This window comes from Colius striatus, chromosome 4, assembly GCF_028858725.1.
Source record: "Colius striatus isolate bColStr4 chromosome 4, bColStr4.1.hap1, whole genome shotgun sequence".
Classification (NCBI taxonomy): domain Eukaryota; kingdom Metazoa; phylum Chordata; class Aves; order Coliiformes; family Coliidae; genus Colius; species Colius striatus.
In genome coordinates, this window is record NC_084762.1 from 58,166,425 (window position 1) to 58,192,635 (window position 26,211).

A 26,211-nucleotide genomic window follows, 5' to 3' on the forward strand; every position below is an offset into this window, starting at 1 on the left:
GGAAAACCCTCACAGTACATCAGGCTGCAGGGGTGATCAAATTGAGCCAGGGAACTGTTTTAATTGGAGTGTTTGGTTACTAAATGATACATCTCCCTGGAACCACAGGGGCAAGCACGCACTTACCTGCGCTACATGAAGTAGCCAGTATGATTCAGCATTATAGGTAGAGGAGCTGTGTCCTGTAGTAGTCATCTCAGTTCCTTGGCAAGCTCCTTGACTTCACTATGGATTCCCTGGAGCCCAAAACACGATGATATTGAAATGCCGATCGCTGCACCCAACCCAGTGATTCATCAGGGGCCAGTTCTGTACTTATTCAAACTTTAGAACTCAGTTAAGCAAACCTGTTACTATATCACAGCTTGACTAAAGGGTTTGGCCACCTAAACTTTGTGACTCCTTAGTAAGCAGAAGTCTGGTTAAAACTTAAAAAACTGAAAGTGAAACAAGAACAGGGTGGAGGAACAAGAACAGGGTTGTGGTTTAAGCCCAGCTGCCAACCATCTGCTTGCTCACTTCCCCCGGTGGATAGGAGAGAGAATCAGTAAGAAAACTCATGGGTTAAGATAGTATACTATGTAAAGCAAAAGTCATGTGCATAAGCAAAGCAAAACAAGGAATTAATTCACTACTTCCCATCAGCAGGCAGGTGTTCAGCCATCTCCAAAAGATCAGGGCTCCATCACACAGAAGTTACATGCGAGGACAAATGTTACACCCCTCTCAACATCTCCTTCCCACAGTTTATATACTGGGCATAATGGCACATAGGTCAGTTGGAGTCAGCTGTCCCAGCTGTGTCCCCTCCCAGCTTGTGCAGCCCCAGCCTCTTCCCTGCTGGGATGGGGTGAGGTACAGGAACGACCTTGACCTTTGACAGTTAGCAACACTGTTTAGAGCACAAATCCAAAACATAGCCCCACACCAGCTACTACAAAACAAACACTCGGCCAAAACCAGCACACAGATCCACAGAGGAGGAATACACTCTCTTGTTATCAGATAGCTGTAACTACAGTGGAGATCCACTGCAAATAAAGTCAGAACTTCAGTACACGTACTTAGTCTTTTCCTTCCAGCTGTAGCAATGTCCTAATTGTGCAAGAGCTAATTAAAAAACCCCTTCTCCTGTTTTCATGCAGAAATGAGCTTGCATTGAAGAGTAAGCTGTGATTAAATGTACATATGCAGATAAACTTTGGGTTAAGCTGCAAGAAAATACTGCTCTCTATATAATTCCTTGCACACACCTGATTAAAAAAAGGAAACAGGTGTGAAGGGGGTAGTTTAGCATTGCTCAGGTAGCTCCTGTCTGATTTTTAAGCACACTGGAGTATGAGTTGCAAGATTGCACATTAACAGTAACAGAATACAAAACCAGAATGCGCTACCCAAGGTAGAACAAGTTTTAAACTCAGACTGGTACTGTAATGCAGGTAACCTAATAAGCCTTGGAGGCCAGGGACAAAATACAACAGGGTGGGGGTAAACAAGCAATGGTAGGCACACTTAAAAACACATAAAAAAAACTACCACTATGCAGAAATCACCTAAGACCTCTCCAGGCAAGTGTAGAATGCAATTCTTCTATTTCTTCTCACAGATTCTTCTCTTCTTTCTACACACAGATATGTTTGGGAAATAAAGACAGTGAAGGGTGAAGAAACAGGACAGACACCAAAGACTCTGCTGAGCAAGCCTGGCAGCAGCAGGCATGCATGCCTTGGCTTTGTCTTTTACCAGATATGTCTTCACCACACACCTGCACTGATTACATAAGAGTAATTCAGTTACTTGCTAAGCCAAGTGAGGAACACAGCTGAAATACTGGTTGGCTTGAACATCATGCCATTACCTCACTGAAAAATGAGTTCAAAGTCCAGCATAACAGACGATTGGGGGGGAATGAAAAAAAAGCAGCCCCTAAGCACAAAACAATTGTTTTATGCTGCTAAAAGAAGCAGCTATGCAGCAAAATAGGTATTAGGTGTCAAACCCAAGGCAGGATGCCTACAGATTAAGGACTGACTGAACACAACTTAGAAAAATGCTTGTCCCAGGCACATTGACAGGACATCTTCATGCCAGCAGGAGAGATCACCATCAGAGACACTGATCTTGGATCACACTGGGGCACCCTCACAACTGCTGCTGCTTCTTGCTGTAATAAACCATTTAGAGACTATTTCAAGTCTTTAACTTCAGAATAGTTCCTTCCAGGAAATCATATCCCCAGGTCCTACAGAGCAAGTGAGCTTGGTGCAACAGTGCTCCATCAGGACAAGGGATGGGATAAACCAGGTGCTGCAGCTCTGTTTAAATGCTGTGGTTAAAGTCCATGTGAAAGATGATTAGAGTTCAAAGAGGTTGAGAACACCAAGCAAAGCATGAAGACACTGAAGATTATTAAGAGAAGGACAGTAATCAAAGTGAGAAAAGGCAGTAGTAATAGAGCACAAGACCAACTTCAGGCACATTATTAGGGAATATTTATATCAACAAATTACATATATATAACTATTCTCTGTTAGGGGATCAGTTTTATGCTTGGTTTCCTTTCAGGCCAGTTCATGAGCACTGTTTTTCAAAAGGAAAATGCGATAGAGTATGTTCTTACCTTCCTCTATGCCCTTGCAAACAGCCACATTTGGAGACTAGATAGTAACTAGATTGACCACTGCTCAGAACAGCAGCTGCCTTAGCGTTTAAAGAGTACTGACCATTGTATGTGTTTTCATTAGGAGGAAAGGCTGACTACACACAGGTACATATGTCATGTCAGGAGCGAGGGGCACTAGGATGCAGGCATCTTCAATACTTACAAATGCAAATGCTGCTTCTTTGAAAGCAGTACAAACAGCAAGCCGTGAAGCATTCTATGCAAATCAAACAATGACTGCAAGTTAAGAGCTCTTTAATTACAGAAAAATAGGTCTTTAATTTCATCTTAGATATCATTTTAGACAAACATTTTCAGCTGATAGTCCATGAAAAACAAATGCATACACTATGGAAGTAAAGAGCTCTCAGTGAAGTCACCATAGCTAGAGAGCTGTAGCTGGAACAAAGCTTCCTATGCAGTTGAACTTCAGCAGCCATCATTGCACACAAGGAAGTTCCTTTAAAAGGTTTGGTTTAAAATAAAGAGTTCATTTAAACATCTGGAGGGAAAGGCACTTAGTATTGCAGTTTCCAGAACATAATTTGTTTGTCTTCCCCTCCTGTAATAACAGCGTTGCACTGCTCATTCATCCACATGGACATTACAGCGCCTGGGGAAAACAAACAAACAAAAACTAGTAAATCCATATGCAAGTAACCATGGTACTTGAGAGAATGGAACAGATCTTTTCCAAGGCAGTTTAGGATCATCTGGTCATTGACTTGGATTACACCGACACTACCTGCTAAGAAGAATTTTAGTAGGCTTCACAGTGGCTGCTTTTATTCACAGCAGGGTTCTCATGCTACACTGCCTCAGCTGACTTTGGGTACTAGAGGGACAAATGTCAGCTGCAGCGTAGAAGGCAGATGACACACCGGCAAAAGGATTCATGGGGATAAGGACAAGAGGTTTCTCTAGAAAGTGAGATTTTTTGCTCTGCTATTTGGACTTCTCATGTTAAAAGTTCACATCTCCTAGTATATGCCTAGGAGCCCACTTTTGAAGATTCCCCTACAGAATCATCTTCTCACAGACAGAGAAGTTCAGGAGTACAAGCTTATAGTAGGGAAGTTTGAAATAACTGTTGATGAGGGCAGCCTTAAAAACCAAAGTGAATAAAACTGAAGACAGTTTTTCTCCTTCATACAACCTGGCTGCTAATGTACTGCAGACTATACAGATACATTTAAGAAGCCTGTAAATCCCCACTTAAAACTATCTTTCTAGTGAATTTTACTTAATTGCTTGTTGGGTGACAGTCTGGTCAGATTTTGACAAAGTACACGGTACAGTCTGTACCACACCTTTAAGGCTATGAGATAGAAAAATGTTGACTTTTGTGACGTTATGTCAAAGAAAAATCCCAAGTCATTTACCTTTGGTCAGTCTTGTAAACAGCAATATTCTCCCAGTGTGATTAGAATTGCCTAGGAGGCTCACGTGGTCCTACCTTTAGTGTTACCTGGAGCACCAGAACTCACATCAAGCAGAGCCCGCTGACCAAGCGGACAGCTCTCACTTCTCAGTACTAACAGAAGTGGAAAAAGAGGAATCTTCCATTCAATCTGGGAATAGGCCCAGTCCAGGCATACCTGTATGTCCTTTGATTCTTTCAATAACTTTTCCTCCAAGAAGGTCCCAAATCAGTAATTCACCAGATTGACTTCCCGATAAGATGGTATTTCCATCCCATTTGAAGCACCTGCAAGTAAGTCTAAAATCAGTTCACTTCAAGCTTTTATATACGAGCCAAACATTGCCAAACTATATAAAAAAAACTGTTTGAAAATGGAGGTAGAAAACTGAAGGAAACTACCTTTTAACTCTGTCTTTCTGGAAAGGTAATTCCCAAATTATTTTAAAGGGTCATGACCCAGCCAGACCTTTCCCTGGCATAAGGATGAAACATACTTCCATAACAGAAGAGGAGCCAGTCAGCTGTACTTGTGTATAGTGCACAAGTGCTCTCATGAAACCACCACTTTCACTTCTGTTCCTGAAACAACCACTTGAAGTGCAATGAGAACTTTCAGGGAAATAACTGAAGAAAAAAAAGTTATACATGCCTGTATGTCTATATTTATGCATACACACACGGAACCAACAAGTGTAGGCTGTGTATGGCTGCTACGTTTTTACTGCAGTAACTGAGCAACCATTGCATCTGTTTACCTGATTTGGAAAGCTTGAGCATAATGCACAAAAGATGCTAGAATGTCAGCCTTTGCACTTTAAATCTCAATAAAACAAAGTGGCTGGTATCACTGCCCTTTCCATTCTGATATCACCAACCATCAAGCATCTCCACAGCTAAGTAAACTGGCCAGGCAGCTTCATAATCTGTATGATCTCAGAATTACCTCTGTGGCTCATCAGCAGTTACAGAAGATATGAGCATTCCAGTTTGTACATCTACTACTTTAAAGCAACAGTCCTCTCCCGTGCTTAAGAGATGTCTGCTGTCTGTACAAAAGAAAAAAGCAAATAAAAGAAATAACAACAAAAAAAAGGATGTTCAGACATTCAACTCTAGCTGCCACAGCAATCTGCAATACAGCATGTTGGATGTGACATTGCCTGACCTACTTTAATTAGGTTTCTAAGCAAGCAATAATGAACAGAACTGGTTTAGAGTCTAGACCACTGCCTGCAGTCTAGTATGTATGGCTTTGTGTACAACTAATAAATTATTTATAATAGAGATGCCTGCAATCCAAAACATCTCACTATCCCTCTTAGAGCAGTAATTCCAATAACAAAGGTCTATTACATGATATCTGGAACAAGACTCCCAACAGCACATATCAAAAATGGAAATCCAACGTACCAGGACTAAAAGCAGCATCAAACACAGTCCCAGAATGACATGGCAACTGGTGCAACACTGTTGCTGTTGTAACATCCCAAACACTAATGGTACCTTCTTTAGTTCCAGATGCTAGTATAGTATTTGCAGCGTTAAGGTTGATTGTATTTACCTAGGAAGTTAAACATCTCATGATTTTCCCATTCCTTCTGGTAAGCTATCTTGAGACAGATTTTAAACATACACAACACAATCCTATTATCCCCGAGGTATTTTATTGACAAAAAGCTTTTACATTTAATTCTGCAACATGCTTATTAGGTAAAACCATTACAAGTCCTGCTCCCCATCTAAATGCAAGACTTAACCCTTAAGGGTAAAATTATTCTTATAAAAACCTTCCTAGCTGTCAGTTGTTTCCAGTTCTCTTGGGTACAGTCCTTCAATGTTAAAAGAACTGTTTCAGTATTTGTCTGTGTTGTGACCTGTTAAAAAACTGTTCAGAAGGTTTAAAACTCTGTAATCCTAAATATCCTACTAGTGTGACATTGGAGGCTATAAATAAAAGCATGCAGTCACACATTTATGATTCACTGCACACAATGTGTTTAGATGTTCCCAGTGAAATTCACTGAACATATTTTATCGGACGGTAAACAACTCGGAGGAATTCTTTTGCATTTGCTTGCCTTTGACAAAGACACACTAGAAAGCTGTAACAACAAATACACATGAAAAACATTAGTCTGTTTTCACAAACGAAGCAGCAAACAAAAAAGCAACCCGTCCTCCCTGTCCCCCATGGAACTTTGTGAATACAATTTGAGCACGACAAATGGCAAAGCCTCTCTTTATATTGTCGCTTCTGTCCTCAAGACTGGACCTTTCAACCAGGGAAACAGAGCACACTGGTACAGGGCACATCAGACCAAAAAAACAAAGTGAAACAACTCCCCCCCCTACACATACACTTGCCCAAACAACACATTCCCTTCCTCAGCCCCCAACCCAACCCTTATGCTTTACCACTAGATTTTCACTTTTGATTTTAACAAGCAAAGAATTTTCATATTGAGATACGGTATCTCTGTCCAGGTACTTACACTAACATCATGTTCTAACTCTGCAAGCAGTTCAAAGTGGTGTTTTTTATTGCTCGGGGTCTCACCAGGAACACAGTGCCACACCTACAACACAGACATTTCAGTTTGCTCACAGAAGCATTCATGTGACTCTGGAAGAGTTCCCTCAGTACTGAATTCTCACGGTACAAGGAGGGCTGCTTGTGTAACTATGGGCCTTGCCTATGCGGCAGAATACAGCAACAAATGGCACTTGAACTCGTTCATTCTGAGTAGAGCCATGTACTGAGACTCTGCTGATTCCAGACAGGTTACAGAAGCCAAACTAAGTACAGGTAACTCACTACCAAAAAGCCACGCACAGAACACTTTGGGAAATTATGTCTTGTATCTAACTTCAGATTACCTTTCCACCTAACTGTAGGCATGCTCTTTATATTAGCAACTTCCTGGTCCACTTAAACATAGAACATAAGCTATAAAACTATTAACTTAAACCTTTTAGAAGCCTCTTCCACTCAAACAAAACCACTAGTCAAGGTCACAACTAGGGGCCTCCAAAGCTCCCACATTTAGAGTAAGTTAGAGTGAATGAAGTTTCTTTAAAGCAATACTTCAGCTTTCAAACAGAGATGAGAGAAAGCTAAATGAAGAAGGTAATTTAGAAAGAAACCTACTGTGATATTAGCTAAGTTATTATTGTAGTACAATAGGTATATCCACTCCAAAGCATTTGGCTGCCTGTATGTTAAAAAGCACTAGCTGTAAATAGTTAATGAAGTACAACAAATCCATATACAAACCTTCACAGTGGAATCCCAAGATGCAGAATACAAACGTCCATCACGCCAACAGATCTTACTGACTGCATCATCATGTCCCATTAGAATGTCTTGCTGTCTTCCAAAGGCAATTGAATAAAAATATCTAACAGGAAAAGGTTATAATAGGGTTATGTCTTCAGGAAACTTAAAAGATTGTTCTAAATAGAAGAAACTAACTTTGCTTCTGCAGTTTCTAACAGAAACCTACTGAGAAAAAACACCGTGTCTGTATTTCTACTTCTTTTTAAGAATGAATTTCTGTATTGTTATCTAAAACCAGAAACATAAAAACCCAGAGATACAATGTAATTCAAAGTCAATAGCGTGTAAATACACACATGCGATTGTCCCACGAAGAACTAATGACAGTGGTATCTCCTGGTAAGATTACACAAGATGACAAAGCCTGCAAGAAGAAAAAAGTAGTATTAAATTTCTTACCCCAAATCAAACAGAAGTATGTCGACATGCTATTGGAGAAGCAGCATTTTAATCTTCTATGCACACAACATACAGGTGTTACACAAACACTAATCAAGGAAAAGCTTTGAACAGCAAGAACACTTATTCCCTGGTAAATGTAAAGGTAGCACTGAAGTTTGGAAACACATACAGGATTGATGGATCTCCTTTTTCAAAATGCTGGTATTTCAAGGATATGGTATGCAGTTCCTCACTCAGGAGAAACTAGGTCAGTTCTTGATCTTGTAAGCTACTGTCAAGTTCTAGATGCAAACAGCTAACAGAAACTAAAAATTAAGGTCTCCTTCGATGTTTGTTCTCCTTGGCAGCTACTTACCAGCTCAGCTCTTTCGAACAAATGTAGCTATCAAATTCCTACTCTACTAGAAACACTCTTTACAGACAGCTGCTCAGTTAAATTTACCTTTACTGGAAGCAGCAAGGAACAAATAAATAAAAATTAATTAATTTTAAAAAACCCTCAAACAAGCCATTGTTTCTACTTGGATCATTACTGGTCATCTTTTAGATCTGTTCTAAAAACCTGTAGGCTTCTGGACTGTACTTCCAGAATTGCTGTAACAGCTCAGCACTAAAGCTACAGATAAGAGAATACAGAAAAATATACAGGGCCTTCTCATGAAAAATTGACTTTTGGCCTTAAAGTCAGCAAAGAACTCCCTTTTACAGTGCCAAGCAGCAGCATTCCTAGGTCTGCCTTGGCTGAAGCATTAGGAGTTGCTGTATCTAGACGCACCTGCTAGCAGGTGCCATGGCAGGCAACAGGGCCTTGATCCTGCACTTTACTTGGGGATCTGTTAAAGCACGTTATGGCTTCTGTCTTGGCAAATGATTTGCCTCTTTTGCTCACCCTAGAGATCAGGGTACAGAGAAGGCTGATATATCCTAGTGTCTTGCCTCAATAAAGGACTCTGAACATGACAACTGAGAGTGGAACTCTGAGCCAGGTCTGGCCATGGTGTTCAAGCACAGAAAAATCAAACACAGAAACTCTTTCCAAGTTCTGTTTCAGAAGCAGGAGAAACATGTTGTTCAGAGGTTGCCAAGATCACTGCTCATTGAGGAAGGACAGCTCCAATTGACCCAGCATGGATTCCACTCCCTCTTCTTGGTTTTCCTCTGACAGCTGACTCACAACCTTCAAACACTTCGGAGCAGTAAAGTAATGCTGGATGTGAGTACATGTTCACACACAAGCTTTATTATTCTGGCCCCAATGACAGTTCAAGGTTCTTTAGGAAGACTCCTCGGCTCATGTCAGACTGTCTACCACAAGCCCCTCCCTGCCTAGCAGGGAAGCAACTTCCCCGGCTAGCAATTGAGGCCAGACCTAACATAGAAGTGAAGTGCAGCCACGTGCTGCTCCCTTCCTGTGTTGGCACAGGGGGCCCTATATCTCTGCAGTCTCACAGAGTCTCAATTCACTCCATTAAATTATTCACACACACAATGCAATTGAGCTGGCTGAGGAAGAAAGGAGGTAACTCACCATGTTTGAAAAGGACACACTTCTCTGAATTGCTTTTGATTCTTTGGAAAACATCTTCAAAGTTGAATCTGTGGATAATTGACAAAATAGAAGATAAAAGAGGTGTTTTCTATTCTAGAAGCTTGTGATTTTGCTCCCATTTGAATGTTCAAATATTTTACTTTCAAAAGCAGGTACAGGTTCCTCATAGTCTTTGAGAAACTCTTTATAAAGCTTGTAACTTGAGCCTGGAACTAGCCTGTTTTGCACTTGTTACAGATGAACTCCCCTATGCCCATAAAACTTTAATAAGAGAACTCTGGTATCTGAAGGGAGAAATAACCTTCCCAAGCTTAAATACAGAAAATATAAAAAATCTTGAGTCAAAGTGATCCAAAAGTTAAATTGATGTGCTTAAGCTATTTAGCTACAGGAATATATCTTTAACTAATTTCTAAAATAGGTGACATTCAAAAGTGACAATCCAAAACCCAAACAGAAGTAGCTTTCACATATGAATGCTGAAATTCCTTCAAGCTATAAGAAGGAATTGAGTATGAACAAAACAGGAAGCTTGCATTTAGCAGAAGATTAGGGTTCCTCCTTTTATGATTGTAAAAAACCTGAATGAGTGATTCCAGAAATATCCCATTTAATGTTGTCTTCATTTTGCTCTCAGTGAAGACATTAATGGGATTCAATTCTAACTACATTGCAGAGTTGCATGCTACCTCTTTCACAAAACATTAACCTGCATTTACATTGCAGGTTCTAGTAAATACTTCCACAATAATACTTACCCTGGGATGTGGTGAAAACAGCAGACCCATTGCAAGTGACTGCTATTCCAGTAATTGCCCTGTTTAATACAAATAAGCTTATAGGTGATTTCATAGGTTTTGAAACTCAGCTACCACAGCGTTAATTGACTATATAACTGAAACGTGTTATTTGATCTCTGTAAGAGCCAAGACATTCAAAAAGATTGAACACACAGTGGTACATTATACACCTACTGACAAAAAAAGTATACCTTGATATAATACATGAAAGAGCAGTATGGGGTTCCCACATTATTCTGCACGAACCCCATCCTCATCGGAAAGGACACCCCCATGGGAGAGGATTAATAGTTTCATATTCAGTTTTCCCATATTGGGTTAGACACAAAAAGAGGGAGGAACCTGCCTACAAGCAGATACCGAGTACCTCAAGTGTCAGGAATCAGACCTTGCATGTCTTTTCTCCTCAAATTTAATATTGGCAAAGTCACTACAGTCTAGAAATTTAAACATATAGCTTGTATCAGCAGGACAGTTGTTAGGAAGCAGAGAGCACTCTGCACAGGCAAAGCTCTGTTGTACAGCTCTGCTTCTACTTTGTATTTCTCATTGGTCTTCAGACTAAAAACAAAAGAAAAAAACAATACAAAATCAGAAGTTGCAGTTCAAGTCTGTTTATCAGGATTTCACTAACCCTAACACTGGTAACAGGCCCCTTCTCACTACAAACACTCTGTTGTCAAGAAAACAAGGTGGTGTTTCTTTTTAAGACTGGGTTGCAGTCACCAAGAAAGTATTTGCACTCAAGGTAGTAAGAAATCCTGTCCAGCCACCAGGACAAAGGATAGAGTCCAAGAAAAATCTGTTCTTTAAAATACAGCTGCGGTTGTTCACTGTTAGATCTTTTCAAAGTTCACCTGAAGTGCCTCTGCCGACTCATGGCTCCCTAGAAATCCATCCGAATAGAAGTTTGGTACCTGGATTAAGTGCAAAACTATAGCTGGAGACTTGGCAAGCTGATCATCCAGCAGCAGCTGGAGGTGTACAGCAAGTGAACTTCAGTGGTTTAACCTTTCAAACCAAATGTGACAAAGAAATTAGGTCCTCCTTGGGCTATAAAAACAAATAAATAATCTGGAGTCTTTATCTGGCTGTTGCTATCACAGTTTTAGAGAAGGGTAATCAATATCTGCTTCAGGTACTAAAATAATTAGCTGAGCTCTAGGTTTGTATGAGGAATAGAAAAAAAAAAAAAGGTCAAGCTGACAAACACCTTCTCTGGATTGACAACTCATCACACAAACTCATCTTGTACAATCAAATCACTGAGCTGACTCACAAAGAAAAGCATTTGCCTTAAATTCAAATCCATCATGAAGATCACCACGCAGATATCCCCAACCTCTAATTAAAATGAACAATTTTGACTATGAAAAGCATAGTACCTACTCTTTGTGAATTTTATATTGCTCGTCTAATTTTAGTTTGGTAATATGGTTCCAAGCAAGTGTTATACTTTCTTCTGTCAAATCTTCAAATGATTCTTCATTTGGAGAAACTGCAATAAAATGCCACAATAGTTTTACCACAAATAGAAAATATAGATTTCAATAACTAGGCAGCTGAAGTTGCAAACAAATATGAAAGTATAAACCATGCAGAGCTCCAGGATTAAGAATTTTTGGCCAATGCAAGAACGACAAGGTCACTAACTTTTTCCAAGACACTAAAAAAAAATGTATGATTTTTCTCCCAAAATCAGGGCTTTTAAACTGGAGACATTTCCAAAATAGAAAAAAACCCAAAAGACCCAATCACTTTTGTGCAGAGGTGTTTCAGTGTTCCATTAAGATGTTAAGAGCTTTCCAAAAGGAAAAGGACCAAAGAAAGCTAACTACTTCTACAATACATCATGTACTTTTACTATTCTTTTGCATACTGTTAGGAATATCACAACTTCATTTTGATGCACTGTTGCAAACGTTGTGGGATAAACTCCATAACTTAGATGTTAATTACTATAAAAAGGCCAAACCCAACAGGAACTGTTGATCTGTGAGTTAAGGACTTGGGCAGCACACCACTGTATCTCTTTAAACACATACAAATGTTGTTATCACCACGTACAACTTTCAAAGCCACTCTTGCCACTTGGACCTTAGCGATTGCCACACTAAGTGCACTCATCCCTTCTCTGCTTAAAAATGAAAATCATTGAATAGCGAGGGAACTAAATACAACCAACTGAGAAAAACCTTTCCATGTGACACCTGGGCTGAAGATTCAGTCCAATTTATAGTTAGGCCACTGCATATGATGAGGACTATAGCATGGTGTTTAGCTCTGCATTGACAGAAGCTTGTGATGGCATTACGTATCCTTTTCTTGAAAAAAGTCAATCAACAATGTCCCTACAGTATGTAGGAGAACCAAAGTCATTTCTTTGCAGATTTTCATTCAAGTCATGGGAAAGGAAAAAAAATGGGATGCTTAACTTAATTTCTTTGGGTTTATTTAGACCAGGCCACTTGATTACCCCAAAGACACTCCTGTTCAAAGCCTGAATAAATCTTTAAATAGTTTCGAATGCTTGCAGACATGGCCATTGAAGCTGCTCTCCTGTCAGCTGAAATTTGAAGCATCATGGAAGGCCAGGGACTATTAGCCCTCCCACAGCTTCAAAATCAGAGGCTGAGCAGTCCCAGAGGAGACTACTGGAACAGAAAGCAAAAATACAGGACAACATTTGTTATTTTCAAATTTCAAACTAGTCTTGCCAGCTTTTCTTTAACAGTTATTTCATGGATTTATTTGAGTTTTCTTACAAGGAAAGTGGCCAAGGGAGTTGTATAATGAGACCCTGAGGGAGAGAGATACAGAACCTTTCATAAGCTACAAATGTGTTACATCATCAGTTTCTGTTACATGTTTACCTGAAGACTCAGTTATGGAAACACTGTGACTGGATGCTCGAGACAAGCTCTTCAATTTCGGTATGATCCTTCTGGGATGAGGAGTTGTAAACAACTGTTTTGGTGTCTGTCCAAACTCCAAGATTTGTGTCAGCAGAGCTACTTTTTCATTGGGGTCCATAATACTTTATAAAACAAAGATATTTAATTAAGTCAAATTGGTGAGTACTTTTTTTTCCACCCCCCTTCCCTCCTCTGAAGGCATGGGCCTGTATGTGCATTTACTACAGTACTACAGGCTATCACAAATTCTTACAGAACTGGCTTACCACAGAAGTGAGAGATGGTCACACGGCAGCTTCACAGTTTTATGTACAATGACAATACGCTCAGCAATTATAAAAACACCATAAAGCCATTTAATGAAAGCCAGACCAAAGAAGTACTCAACTAACAGTTTTCCAATGCTTACTAGAAATGACAAGCTGACGCATATTTGGGAGTACAAAATGGAGGAGCTACACCACTCATGTATAGAACACTTTCGCAGCCAGCAGAGACCCTGGAGGAATACTGATAAATGTATCTAACTGCTTTAACAATAACATTCTGATTCTTGTTAATTACCTGTTTAAATCCACTCCTCCTTCATAAGTTAATGGGTGAAACACTGGGGAAAAAGAAGAGTTTGTTTGTACAATGTAGATATCATGAGGCTCATTTCCATTGTCTTGCAAATCAATGTTGTATTTTTTACTCAACTTGGTTATATTTAGGCAACTAAACTATTTCAGCAGGCTACAGAGTTTGAGATCGCGCGTTATAATCCTGAGTTTCTTACTTGATTAGGATTTCTAAGAGACTCAAGGAAACTCTCAGTACAAACGGGTCTTTTCATAGAGAAAAAGTGACTTATTTAAGGTTTTTAAATATTGAGGGGAGATGGGTGCAGGTAAAGAAATGTAAAAAAAAGCACAGTTGTATAATCAGCTATTACAGATCCATTGCTATTTACCATTCCTGCCTAATTAAAGCATCCCTTCTACTCCCTCGTGGGGTTTTTTTTGTTATTTCTCTAAAGTGTGTATTTACCATTGTGAGCTGCAACTGCTTCACTTCCTTTCTGCTTGTAGCCAAATACTAGGTCAATCCATTCATGAAGATGTTCTGATACATACTGACTTTCTAAAGCCTCTTGGCTCTTCTGAAGAAAGTCATCAGGATCTGGAAAGAGAAACATTAACTAAATGAGAAGACATCCCTTCCAGCATTGGTGCCGATCTCTGCTCCTCTTCTTTCAAGAAAGGCCAATCAAACAAAAAAACCCAACACCCCGCAGCAAAACAAGTTTTCTATAAAAATCAAACGCAAGTATTAATTATGTCGATGTTTTAACATAAACATTCCTTCAGAAGAAAAGAGAGTGGGCATTTTTGAGAGAACCACCACCATCCCAGGAATCTAGACAGTCTTGAATTATATTATAATACAAGAAGTTTGACTATTATTACCTGATGCCCAAGGGGGAAGCTCTACATCATCAACCATCTTTCCACCCTGCCTTTTTCCCAAGTCCAACTTCAAACTGTTTACTAGAAAACTACAATCATTTTCATAAAATTCTGGAATCAACTGGAAGGAAAAGAATAAAAAATTATTAAAAAAAGGAGGAAGTTTTGAGATTAGCTTAGCATTGATCTCTTCAGTAGAATACAGTAAGTAAAAACTGAAAGTCGATGAAGTTCATGTTAAGTAGTAACTTTTTCAGTATTCCTTCTGTCAGTAAAGAAGCACTGGAAACTTCCTCCCATTATCCTCCCAACTACTTTTAAACTTCTTGACTACCTACAGGGCAATTAGAGTGACAGGAATATTTTTAACATGTATTGTGTGACCTAAAAATCCATAATATCTAAAGGTAACCTCAGAATACTAATTGCACGGCTACCTTTTTGTTTTTTTAAGAAAGCATGTAAGACTCAAAACAAAAAACTAGAATAGAACTAGAATGCTGACAAAAGTTTCAGATCAGTTAAATCACAGAACCACAGAATGTTAGGGTTGGAAGAGACCTCTAAGGATCATCTAGTCCAACCCCCTGCCAAAGCAGGTTCACCTCAATCAGGTCACACAGGAACATGTCCAGGTGGATTTTGAAAACCTCCAGAGAAGGAGAGTCCACACCCTCCCTGGGCAGCCTGTGCCAGGGCTCCCTCACCTGAACAGTAAAATAGTTTTTCCTTAAGTTTAAGGAGAACTTTGTGTTCCAGCTTTATCCCATTACTCTAGTCCTATCACTGGACATTACAGTAAGGGCTGCCCCATCGCCTTGACATACAACTTTCAAATATTTATAAGTATTAATGAGATCTCCCCTCAGTCTCCTCCAGACTAAACAGCCCCAGTTCCTGCAGCCTTTCCTCATATGAAAGATGTTCCAGAACTGGACATAGGACTCCAGATGAGGCCTCACCAGGGCAAAGTAGAGAGCAAGAACAACTTCCCTTGACATGCTGGCCACACTCTTCTTGATGCATCCCAGAATGGCATTGGCCTTCTTGGCCTTGAGGGCACATTGCTGACTTATGTTAAGTCAATTATTTATAGACTACCATAGCTAACCAACCTTAATTACATTACCATTAATTACAGACTTAAAAAATAGTATAACTATATTAAACTTCTTTATCAAAAAACGTTATTTAGTAGCACTATTTGACAGTTCCTCAGTCTCAATATATTCTACAAAAAGACTGAAAAAAACAAGATGTAACTTCTATAGTTTAACCTCTCCATATGTACTTTTGAAACATAACCTCATGAGATTCTAGGAGACAATACATAAAACTGCATCTTTTACACCTTAATCCATTCTGATAATTTCCACTTGTGTCAATAACATACTCACACTTATCTTAAACCCAAAAAGCAAACACAGACAAGCAATCATAGAATTACAAACAAGAAAGAAGCTAAAAACATTGAAGGATTCATAAAATGCATTCAACAGCTTTAAAAACCCTCACACAATTTAAAAGCACAAACAACAAACCAATCAAACATATCCCACCCTAAAACTCTCAAATCAACAGGAGACACCAAGAACTTGAATCCTTTTGCAACCATTTACCTCTTTGAAATCCGTTGCGCCATCCAAACAGTTTTTCCAGGTTTCTGCAAGACTAGATAACACATACCAATCACATCTTTGTTAAAGAAAAACCAACAGGCTTTGCACTTCCTTGTTGCGCCTTTGAAAACTAACTCAATGTAGTTATAGCTAAACTGTAAACAAACCTGTTGAACATTCTGTCAGCATGATCAAACTTTCCATTCTGCAGACAGAGCATGTATTCTGGAGCTAAGGAGAAAGGAAAAAAAAAATCATCTTGCTGCAAACCTTGTCTACTTTGGAGGTAACTGTCTGCTCAGAGAGCAGGTAACAGCTGTCTTACCAACTCTAACGAGATAAAACAAAACATAACCCGGAGATGAATAATGGCTCCCAAACATGAACTTTGGCTCTGGCATTTCCTGATAACGTGTCTGCAATATATGAAGAAGAAAAAGTCTGTTAAAAGTCAGCACTCCTGATTTCTTTCAGTGTTGAACACATACACATTTTTTTTAAAGACAGACTAGGAACACCCTCATTTTTTTTTTCTAATGATAAAACAAACTAAGTTCTAATAACATGCAGCTTTAGTCAAATCAATAAATCAATGAGGCAAAAAAGCTGTTGCATCATCCTCTAGAACTACTAGGTTTTCAGCTTCTGTTCCTCTTTCACATGTAGCCACAGTGATTCAAAGAACTGCAAACAATGAGTATGGAAAAAACACACTGACTTAATTTAACCTGGAATTTAACAGGATTCCCTCCTGTCTGAAGGTCCTAGTCATTATCCCTAAAACCTATCATAATCTAAAATAAAATGACTTATGTTGCAGTTAAGTCATTAATAGGAAATAGTCAGACCTTATAAAAAACCTAAACTAACTTACTTTTATTGAAAACATAATATTGATCACGTTCTCACCTTCCACAACCTTAAGATTTGTAATTTTGAAATATGAACTCTTTTCTTGTCAATATAATGTAGTTGTATGGCAGTATTATTTTTCTTTAATGCTGCATTAAGAACTATTAGAGGTTGCAAAACTTTAAACATAGTCATGTTCTGTAAATGGAGTAATTAACTTACCATAGGAGATGATGATTTTACACAACTAAAAGCCAAGAAACTGAGGACTTTCCAAGCCTGCAACTATGTATTTGACCACTTATGAAAAGAATGTCTGCCTACTTTTAGAAATAAGAGTTTCTGCACTTTTATCTGCAAGTGGACATTTCAAGTTAGTGCTCTGATCTCCATGGATCCAGATTTCCTCCTCTTTGAAGTCCTCTCCCTCAAATTCAGTGTTTTCCTTAAAACAGAAGTACTTGAGGTTTACACTACACATTTAAATCCATTGGTCTTTTACGTTTTATATTTCCATATATGTTTACAGCATCTCAGTGTCTGCCATACAAAAGGCAGTGAAGTGGAATAAAATCAAACTTGAGGATTTCATATTAAAAGTGAGGCAAAACATTTAAAAGCTCATCCATAAGAAGCAGTAGTAAGAGAAAGGAAAAATTCAAATAATTTAAATTAGTAATGACAAAATCAGTATTGATGAAATCAAGCTGAAAATAAATGTGATATGTCTGTAGATAAGTTTGTTTCTGATAAGGTTTATGGCTACTTTCAGACATCTACATAATTTCCAAAGCTTGCTTGACAAAGTTCCTTATTGCCAATAGGTGCAAGTCCCAAAACATGCAGCACACAAAAGCCAAGATACACTTACCAATAGTCTATCCAGCCTTTCCTGGTTGAGGGCACCAACTGGTTTACTAAGGTCACGGAATGTTTCAGGCTTTGTCAGATCTAAAAAAAAACCCTTAAAATTAGAGACTCTGTGCATTCCACCCGACAGGAATATACCCTCATCAATATTATAACACAAAAGAAACAAACCTAAACAGCAACAGAAAAGAAAACAGCACAGAATCCCTCCAGTAATTTTCTCCCTAACTGCAAAAGAACACATCTTCCTATAAATGGCTACTCTTCCTCCTTCCAAGTAGATGTACTCTCATATCTCTTGCTTAAGACCTTGTAGTCACATGTACATGACAGCTTTTGTGACTACCATCACCTAGCCAGCACAGATCCTGCTACTCAAGGCACAAAAGCTGTTAGTATCCTCTTCTTCCTCCTCATTAACTATTCTGTCAGGTTACAGTTAAGACATACCAAATAATCACCTTGAATTACTTGAGCAGGTACTGATGAATACCAGGGGATTCCCCTACCCTGCTCCTTGTAGAGGGACACAATCCCCAAAAGGACAAGTTTTCAACAATCTGCACCAAGATCCTTAGTGAAAGAGCCTCGTTAGCGTCTTCCTTTCAACTTGCAATTCTGAGAATTTTAAAAGAACACTTGCACTCTATACGTGCCAATGCAACCATTGTTCCCAAGAAAGCCATTGTAGGGATTCTTTTCCATTTATTAGAATGGCAGAAAAATCTTTGAACACTCAGTACTGACCATTTTCAAAGTTACCAGGCAGATGCTTGGTGCATAATCTGTATATGAAGAGAGAAATACTGAACAGAAAAAGGTGAGGAACTTTGGGCACTAAACAACAGAGGAGAGGGTAAGTGCACACGTAAACATTCAAGCACATCCAAGATCCTTAATGCCAGGTTCATTCTGATGTAATACAAACTTAATGCAGCATAAAATAGCCCTGAGACATTTCAACTTGGACATGATGCACTACCATGCTTTTCTGTATACACATACCTAATACTGAACTAGAGTAGTCTGCAATGATCCAAGGAAATACAGGATACTGGGAGAGATCGTTGCAGCTTCTGTCAGCCAGATTGTTGAGATGAAGAAGATACTGGTAATTTGATATATGTCCTCGCTGCCATTGCAACATGTAACTTTCAGCTGTATGCTCTGTAATATGGTTTTCTAAAATAATAGAAGGCATTAAAAATGTCAAAGTTTGGAGTTCTACCCCCAAATTATACTGTCATTAACATTATGCAGCTTACTATAAAACAATTAAGTGCAAGTCGTTCAATAGCTACCATACTTTATACATCTTTTAAGATGTGTTCAAGCAGGCCTAAATAGCATTCAACAATGACCAAAAAACCCAAACTAACAAATCATACAGAAGGAGTGCTGAACCCAAACATCAAAAGAATGGATGGGAAAGAACTTGAAAGTTTGTGGAGGTATAGAAAAATATTTGCAGACCACGAACAGCTCTCTTGGCAGTTAAGCAACTTTTAAGACTGCAAGTTGCTAGAAGTAGGGCTGCCAGAATCAAGAAAAAGAACAACTAAGTTGACAACTAAGGATGCCCACTAACAATTACTTGTGGAGAAAAGTCATATTTGTAGGTAAATAGGATTCTGTTTCAGATCCACTGAAAAAGAGAGACTAGAGGAAGAAAAAACTGCACCACCACTCAAGAAGGTAGGTATTTATGCACCTGGACCTTCTCTTCAAAGCATTAAGCAAGGACCAGAATTCAAGACTGCACTACTTTCTACTTAACAGGTGTAATAAAGGTATGCTGCTGGATAAGAACAAAATGACTTGGGAATAGCGTTACACTTTTTTTTTTAATAGTTCCTTCCACTGTTTCCATTTACAGCATCTTTGCAGTTGCCTGAAATAGCCAAATTAAAGGACTGCTAACCATGGCACAATGGCAAAGTAACTATCTGATCAAGTAACCACAGTGAAACTGCATCCTTGCCACACAAAGCCCACTTCTGCATGCTTGATTTACTGCATCCATGTTCCAGGCTGCTATATTCTGAGTCTTAAGCGTCTTTAAATATCTTTTACCATCGTTTGCTGCTGCAGGCTATGAGCAAAGCTAAAGAATTCGGTTTTCCATGGAAGGTTAAGCTACACAAATATTATAACTACAATTATTAACTAGAAGAAAAGGAATTCAGAACAGGGCATGGCAAGCCTCTTTTTTATCTCAGCAAAGGCTAGAAAAGTAAAGGGCAACCCTCCCTTTACATTAGTTCATTACCTTCTGTGGGTAAAAAATTGTTAGCACCTTCAAAGGGATTATTTTCTGCTGCCAGAGACAGCTAGTGAAAGGTGATACAAACACCTTTCTCTAAAGGGCTCACCCTTTTAAAAATTTCTATGCTCCAGTAACATCATCATCACCTGCATCTTGAAGTTCCACTTCTGTAAGTTACCGAGAAAGTCTGAAGCAGGTTAACAGCATGCAGTTATTTCAATAACAGAGAAATCCATGTCAGAATCTATTTTCTCTCAAAAAAGAAAAATCTAAGAGACTAAAATGGTTCCCAAGAGAAGTGATCATTCCTTTATGGCCTTTGAGCTTTGCTTTGTAAAGTGGGGAAAAAAATATCAAGTGGTATTTAAGCAAATTTAATTAAAACAGAGCTAAACCAGTGCTACAACAAAATGGTACAAAATTTACTTTTGATAAATGTTGAGTTTCAATGTTCCAGTTGTAGCATTACAGAGAGATTATCAGTTTTTTCTTCCTTGTTTTTCCAGGACACATGCTAGCCTTTTAGAAAGTTTCTGTTTATGATCTGCAAAAGACATGTATCACTTCCTAGGAACTGATGTATACAAGACTTAATAGAAAAGAGAATTTTACTGTTTCAGGATGGTTAGTTTCATCAAATCACTGCTAATACTGAGGAAAGTTCAGGTATTTATGTGTGTGTTGGAAATCCATCCAAAACAATAAGTTTCTCAATAGGTATTTTTACTTGGACTAAACTAGGGGTCAGGGGGATATACCCACAAGTCAGTTTATATTCTTTCAGCAAAATACAGTTTTTCTGAGTGGATCTTATTTATCCCTTGCTCTGAAGATAAAACATTTGAGGTGGGAGGGTGGTTGGTTGTTTCATTTGTTTGATTAGTTGGTTTGTTTTTATTTGGGGTTTTTTTTGGGGGGAAGGAAGGCAAGTTAAAACAACAGTGCATATGAAGTTGCAAATCAAAATAATTCATTTCACTGTAGAATCATAGAATGGTAGGGGTTGGATTGGATCTTTAAAGATCATCTAGTCCAACTCCCCTGCTCAAGCAGGGTCACCTAGATCAGGTCCCATAGGAATGTGTCCATATGGGTCTTGAAGACCTCCAAGGAAGGAGGCTCCACACCTTCCCTGGGCAGCCTGTGCCACTGCTCCCTCACCCTCACAGTGAAATACTTCTTTCTTATGTTTAAATGGAACTCTTTGTGTTCCAGCTTCATCCCATTACCCCTTGTCCTGTTGCTAGATACAACAGAAATAAGGGATGCCCCAACCTCCTGACATCCACTATTTAGATATTGTAAATACTCATGAGATCTCCCCACTCAGTCTCCTCTTCTCTAGACTAAGCAGCTCCAGGTCCCATTGCCTTTCCTCATAAGGAAGACAATAATAATAATAATGATGCTATATTGGCTTTCATACTGTTCAAACAAATAGGATACATACAACTTTGCAACATTCATTCTGAACTTTGCTTACTTTTATAAAAAATGTTTAGGGCTAATACTTCTGTTTACTCTTCCATAAATCAGAGAAAAACACAAACTTCTCCTCCCCAGGTACTACAGACTATAATAAGAAATACTGCAAACCTATGTATGTGGCAATAAAGAAATAGAGCTCATCTCGATCTTGATAGTTGTAGAATTTCAAGTAGATGTCAGAACATATATCATTTTCTGTGCAAAATACTTCAAGTCCCTTAGAAATTAAAGAGGGGGGAAAAGAAAAGTGAGAGCAATTATTGACAAGTTATAATATTAATGTTTTTTTAAAAGAATATTCCAGTTACTAGTATATAAAACAGAAGACTCTAAACTGAGTAGCGGTTTTGCCCACAAAGTCTACATTTTAATCTTTTCTATTTCCAATCATAAAGGTATCAGATTTACACCCACCTGAGCCAATAGCTATACAGCTGTCCACAGATTGTCCTTGTCTAGATTAAGCAGAGCTAATATACTTTTTTGTCCTAGGTGAAATGAGTGAGGCAACGTATTAAATGCCTCTTTAGTATAATATTTTGAGACAAAAATTTTGTTCAAGACTGAAATTTCAGTGCAAAGAGTGAAAGTCTAACACTGAGGTTCTACTGCAGCACTCTCATCATCCCTCTGTACAGCAGGACTCATCACTCCACATTAGTCTCAATCTGAATCAGTGATCAAGCTGCCTCCGTGAATCAATCAAGAGAAAAAATACAACATGAGAGCACAATTCATTCTATCCCAAGATAAGTGTTTGAGATAAATAGAATTAATTGCTCCTTAGAGGTTCTCCCTTGTCCCTTCCCTTGCACTGACTGCTTATAAAATAAAGTTTTCATCCTTGACAGAGTTTACTCTTTTTGTTTTAATCTTTTTGACAACACAGTTAACTAAAACACTTAAAAACCTGAAAGGAGCTTTTGAGTGCTGTTCACTGCTAATCTACAGTTCCTAAAAACATGTAGCTTTTAACTAACAATGTGCACAGTTTCAGGTGGTCATTTTTAAAAACAACATACACAGAAAGACATTAAAAACCACAAATACTTGAGCTTACCAATGGCATTAGCCCATGTCTTCTTTTATAGATGCGACGTACGTTTTGCAGTGTTATTTGCACTACTGGTTTCTGTGGAAGGTGAAGAAGAGGGAAGAAGAGATGGAGATAGTCTAGAAGGTATATGGCTAGAGATTAATGTAGAAGGACAATGTGAAGTTTCTCTTGTCTAGAGTTACTAGTAACATGAAAATGATACCCACCCATGTCATTTTAGCGGTGGAACAGCAGTGCTAAGCAGTTACTTTACAAAGAGGAAGCTCATCTTTGTTGTTAGCTCTTGTTTGAGTAGCAAAGCAGTTTAAGAATAAAGAACCGTGTATTATCACCCAAGTCTGTCACCAGTTATAATAATCATGCAAGCCAGGAGCAGAACACAGGAAACTGTATTAAAAACACAGAAGTCATTGGGCTGCTGGGCAAAATGTTTGCCAACGGTGGCACCTGGTGGACACAACTTGAATGGCATGTTGTCATCTCCGGATACACTTTTAGCATATTAGTGGCCTGCTAGGATTACTGCTGCTATTTCTGTGACAAAGCTCCAATAAAGTGCCTGTGACACAGATTCACTTTTCCTCTAGAGAAAGAAGTGATCAATTTAACAGAAAACCTAGCTATGATCTTCTAACATAAACAGAGCGTTCCCATGAGGTAGGGACAGCATCTCAGAATTAGATTAAGAAATTTATCTTAAACAAAACGTTACAAAAAATGGCTTTTAAATATTAATAGAGAACGAGCAAAGGACATTTGCACTTTGTCAGCAGGGTCAACTTTCAGCAAGTTAGCACCGAATAAAGCCTCAGAAGCACAGATACATTGAATGCAACAGAGCAGCACACAAAGGAAAACTGAAGAGCTTCTAACTGAAAATAGAGTCTTCTTGGAGACATGTTCCGTGTAAACTTAAGAGGAATCATACAGAAAATGAAAACTGTCTTCTAGAGGGGCAGCGTGCTCATATTGTATGCAAGACCATCTATAGGCACTTACAGGATATCCATTAAGAGGCTGGAAGTACAAGTTAGCATCAGTAACACACACATGCCCTGGATTAGTCACCAGTGGTGTCACCATTTCTGCTTTACATTCCATATGCAGCGTTTCAGAAATGCTTTGAAATCTACAAGTGAAGAAAGGAAGTAAGTTTACCTCCAGTTCTTACTTAGGTAGAGATATCCTTAGATTCCTTAGAAAGGTCTTAGGTTAGCTTACAATCTTGGGATATTAGAACGGGGACTTTACTAAAGTCTGTTTCAGATATGCAGAAAATTTTTTGTTGAGACTTCAACAGGCACTCCAGAAAGGAAAGTTGCCACACTCTGCATCAGTCTCAGAGCAGTAAGGCAGTTGACTTTTCTACACAGAGCTTTACTTGACATATACTGATGCCCAGTTTGCAACAAATTCCCAAATAAATGTAACTATTTAGAAAGATAAAAAAGTAACACATTCACCTTCACAACACAGACCTTCCCATTCTCCATTCCCGATGGTTCAAAACACAAAGAAACCCTCTAATTCAGAGAGCTTATGCTGCACAATAAGGACTGATTCAGTAGACTAATCAACCAGTAAGCTGATAATATTTTCCCAGTAGAAAGTGAAGAGAAACATACCTGTTTTTATCAAATGAAGTTCTAGCCAAGCGTGACTGCAATATAGCAGTTATCTAACGCAGAGGAAAGAAAAGTTACTGTGATCCAGGATTTAAATGCAATCACAATTTTCTTAAACAGTGATATCATAATTTCATTATTAAACAGTTATTATATCAGAAATAATGATACTCACCATGGCAGCTTGATCTCCCATCTTATCTAGACAAGAAGCCCTGTAAAGCTAAAGAACAATGAGCTTTAAGTGAAATAGCAGAGATCTCCCGCTCAGCTCAGAACTCAATAGAAACTAAGGGGGAGGTGGGGGCGTGTTTGCCGCCTTGGTGACAGAGTACTAAAAAAGCTATTATTACTTCTTCTTAAAGTAGGACATGTTCATTGCTGCTGTCATGCTATTACTTTGCCTGTATACTACCAGTCTGCATAGTAAAAGCTAACACAGGTAGTTTACCACAGCTGTCAGAACTAGATGCTGTGTTCCACTGCCATATTCTAAAAATAGATACTCCAAGAATTTCACTTTGAGAGTAAGTATTTAAAGAAAAATCTTTCCATGAAAAAGGATGCTGTGATGAAGCACGTAGTGACATCAAATAACCACATACCTGATGCAGAGTTTGCACAACATCTCCTAGTTTCCCAGCAACATCCAGTTGGAATAAGTGTTCTGTTCTACCCTAAAACCAAAAGTACATTTACTACAAATGAGCTAAAAATAAAACTCCATGAAAAAAAACCCTCAACTCAAATTAAAATCAAAGTACTCTAAAACCTGGTCAAAGTATGCTATCAAAGGTTGTAGTATGCCTCAAACATTCCAAACGCAGGTGTTAAACCTGTTTTGTTGGTTTTTCTTTACAAATATTCCCTGTGGTAAGCTCTCTTTGTGAAGCATTTAGTCTGTTATTTAATAAGATGCAACATAATATCCTTGAAGTGAAAAAATTAATACAGTGTAAACATCGGCAAATGTAAAACCAGTACTTGCTCTATTTTAATAACAGCTAAACACACATAAATATATAAGTAGTAAGTGACTTATTATGTTTAAACAGTTACTGTATATCTTTTAGACAAATATACCAGCCCTTCAAACCTTTAATGACTAGGCTATAAAAGCTGTCATTCTCCTCTACATGGTTTTAAGTTGAAAAGATCCTCAAACCAATTACCACCTGTTTTGACTAGTTAGCTATAAAAACCTCACTAACACATCACCTAGCATAGTGGCATGCTCATTTTTCCCCTACAAAGTTTTCATAGCTTCCTTAAGTGTCAGTTCATAGCACAATATTTCCGGTTTTGACTCAAGTATATTTAAAAGTATGTGCATGGATCATCTGGTATTAACTTTTACATATAACACGTATTTATTGAAGGTAGTGGGATCCCTTGACAACCCCCGAATGTAATATAAAACTGTATCAACACATTTCTGTAAGGTTTTGTAACTTTTCAGACTTCTTTTGAAGTGATCGGTAAGGCTACATCAAGACATTCATCAGTGGATACAGCTGAATTTAAAACTGAAGGAAAGAAGACATGGAAACGCAGACGACCTTTAGTGTAATGTACATGATCTGAGCTGGACTGACAGCAATCCAAGAGGAAAGTACGCTTCAAGAAGCAAAGCTAGAGTAAATGAAGACAACAAAATTCCACTGCAATTTAGATAAAAGCCTTGTAACATTTCATACAGAGCATCGTTTTCCTTCAGTAGAGAAGGAAGCATGACTCTCAGAAATCATAGTGGATGTCTATATAGATTACTTAGAGCCAAAGGTGTAAAAGCTTTTGTGGGTGGTTCTCTCTGTAGCTCTCCAGTCGCAGGCAAAAACAACAGCTCAGTATTTCATAATTGATCTGAAAGAATCAGTGCAAGATAGTGATCCCTCTGG

The 26,211-nt window shown here is 38.5% G+C and overlaps 1 protein-coding gene across 1 annotated transcript in view; it reads right to left on the bottom strand.

Moving 5' to 3' along the window:
- Positions 1-2,916: 2,916 nt before the first annotated feature.
- The window catches only part of NSMAF (neutral sphingomyelinase activation associated factor), a 39,732-nt gene continuing 16,437 nt past the window's right edge, over positions 2,917-26,211 (bottom strand). Inside the window, exons 7-31 of the mRNA XM_061995275.1 lie at positions 24,919-24,990; positions 24,489-24,536; positions 24,314-24,366; positions 23,688-23,817; positions 22,692-22,763; positions 21,740-21,848; positions 18,883-19,059; positions 17,879-17,958; positions 16,481-16,571; positions 16,323-16,386; positions 16,156-16,207; positions 14,537-14,657; positions 14,118-14,249; positions 13,653-13,695; positions 13,047-13,210; positions 11,563-11,671; positions 10,132-10,190; positions 9,353-9,420; positions 7,719-7,786; positions 7,360-7,483; positions 6,578-6,661; positions 5,496-5,646; positions 5,029-5,131; positions 4,261-4,370; positions 2,917-3,275 (exon numbers count right to left, since the gene is read on the bottom strand). Coding sequence (XP_061851259.1) covers positions 3,181-3,275; positions 4,261-4,370; positions 5,029-5,131; positions 5,496-5,646; positions 6,578-6,661; positions 7,360-7,483; positions 7,719-7,786; positions 9,353-9,420; positions 10,132-10,190; positions 11,563-11,671; positions 13,047-13,210; positions 13,653-13,695; positions 14,118-14,249; positions 14,537-14,657; positions 16,156-16,207; positions 16,323-16,386; positions 16,481-16,571; positions 17,879-17,958; positions 18,883-19,059; positions 21,740-21,848; positions 22,692-22,763; positions 23,688-23,817; positions 24,314-24,366; positions 24,489-24,536; positions 24,919-24,990 — 2,379 coding nt within the window. The 3' untranslated portion in view covers positions 2,917-3,180. The remainder of the gene's footprint in view (positions 3,276-4,260; positions 4,371-5,028; positions 5,132-5,495; positions 5,647-6,577; positions 6,662-7,359; positions 7,484-7,718; positions 7,787-9,352; positions 9,421-10,131; positions 10,191-11,562; positions 11,672-13,046; positions 13,211-13,652; positions 13,696-14,117; positions 14,250-14,536; positions 14,658-16,155; positions 16,208-16,322; positions 16,387-16,480; positions 16,572-17,878; positions 17,959-18,882; positions 19,060-21,739; positions 21,849-22,691; positions 22,764-23,687; positions 23,818-24,313; positions 24,367-24,488; positions 24,537-24,918; positions 24,991-26,211) is intronic.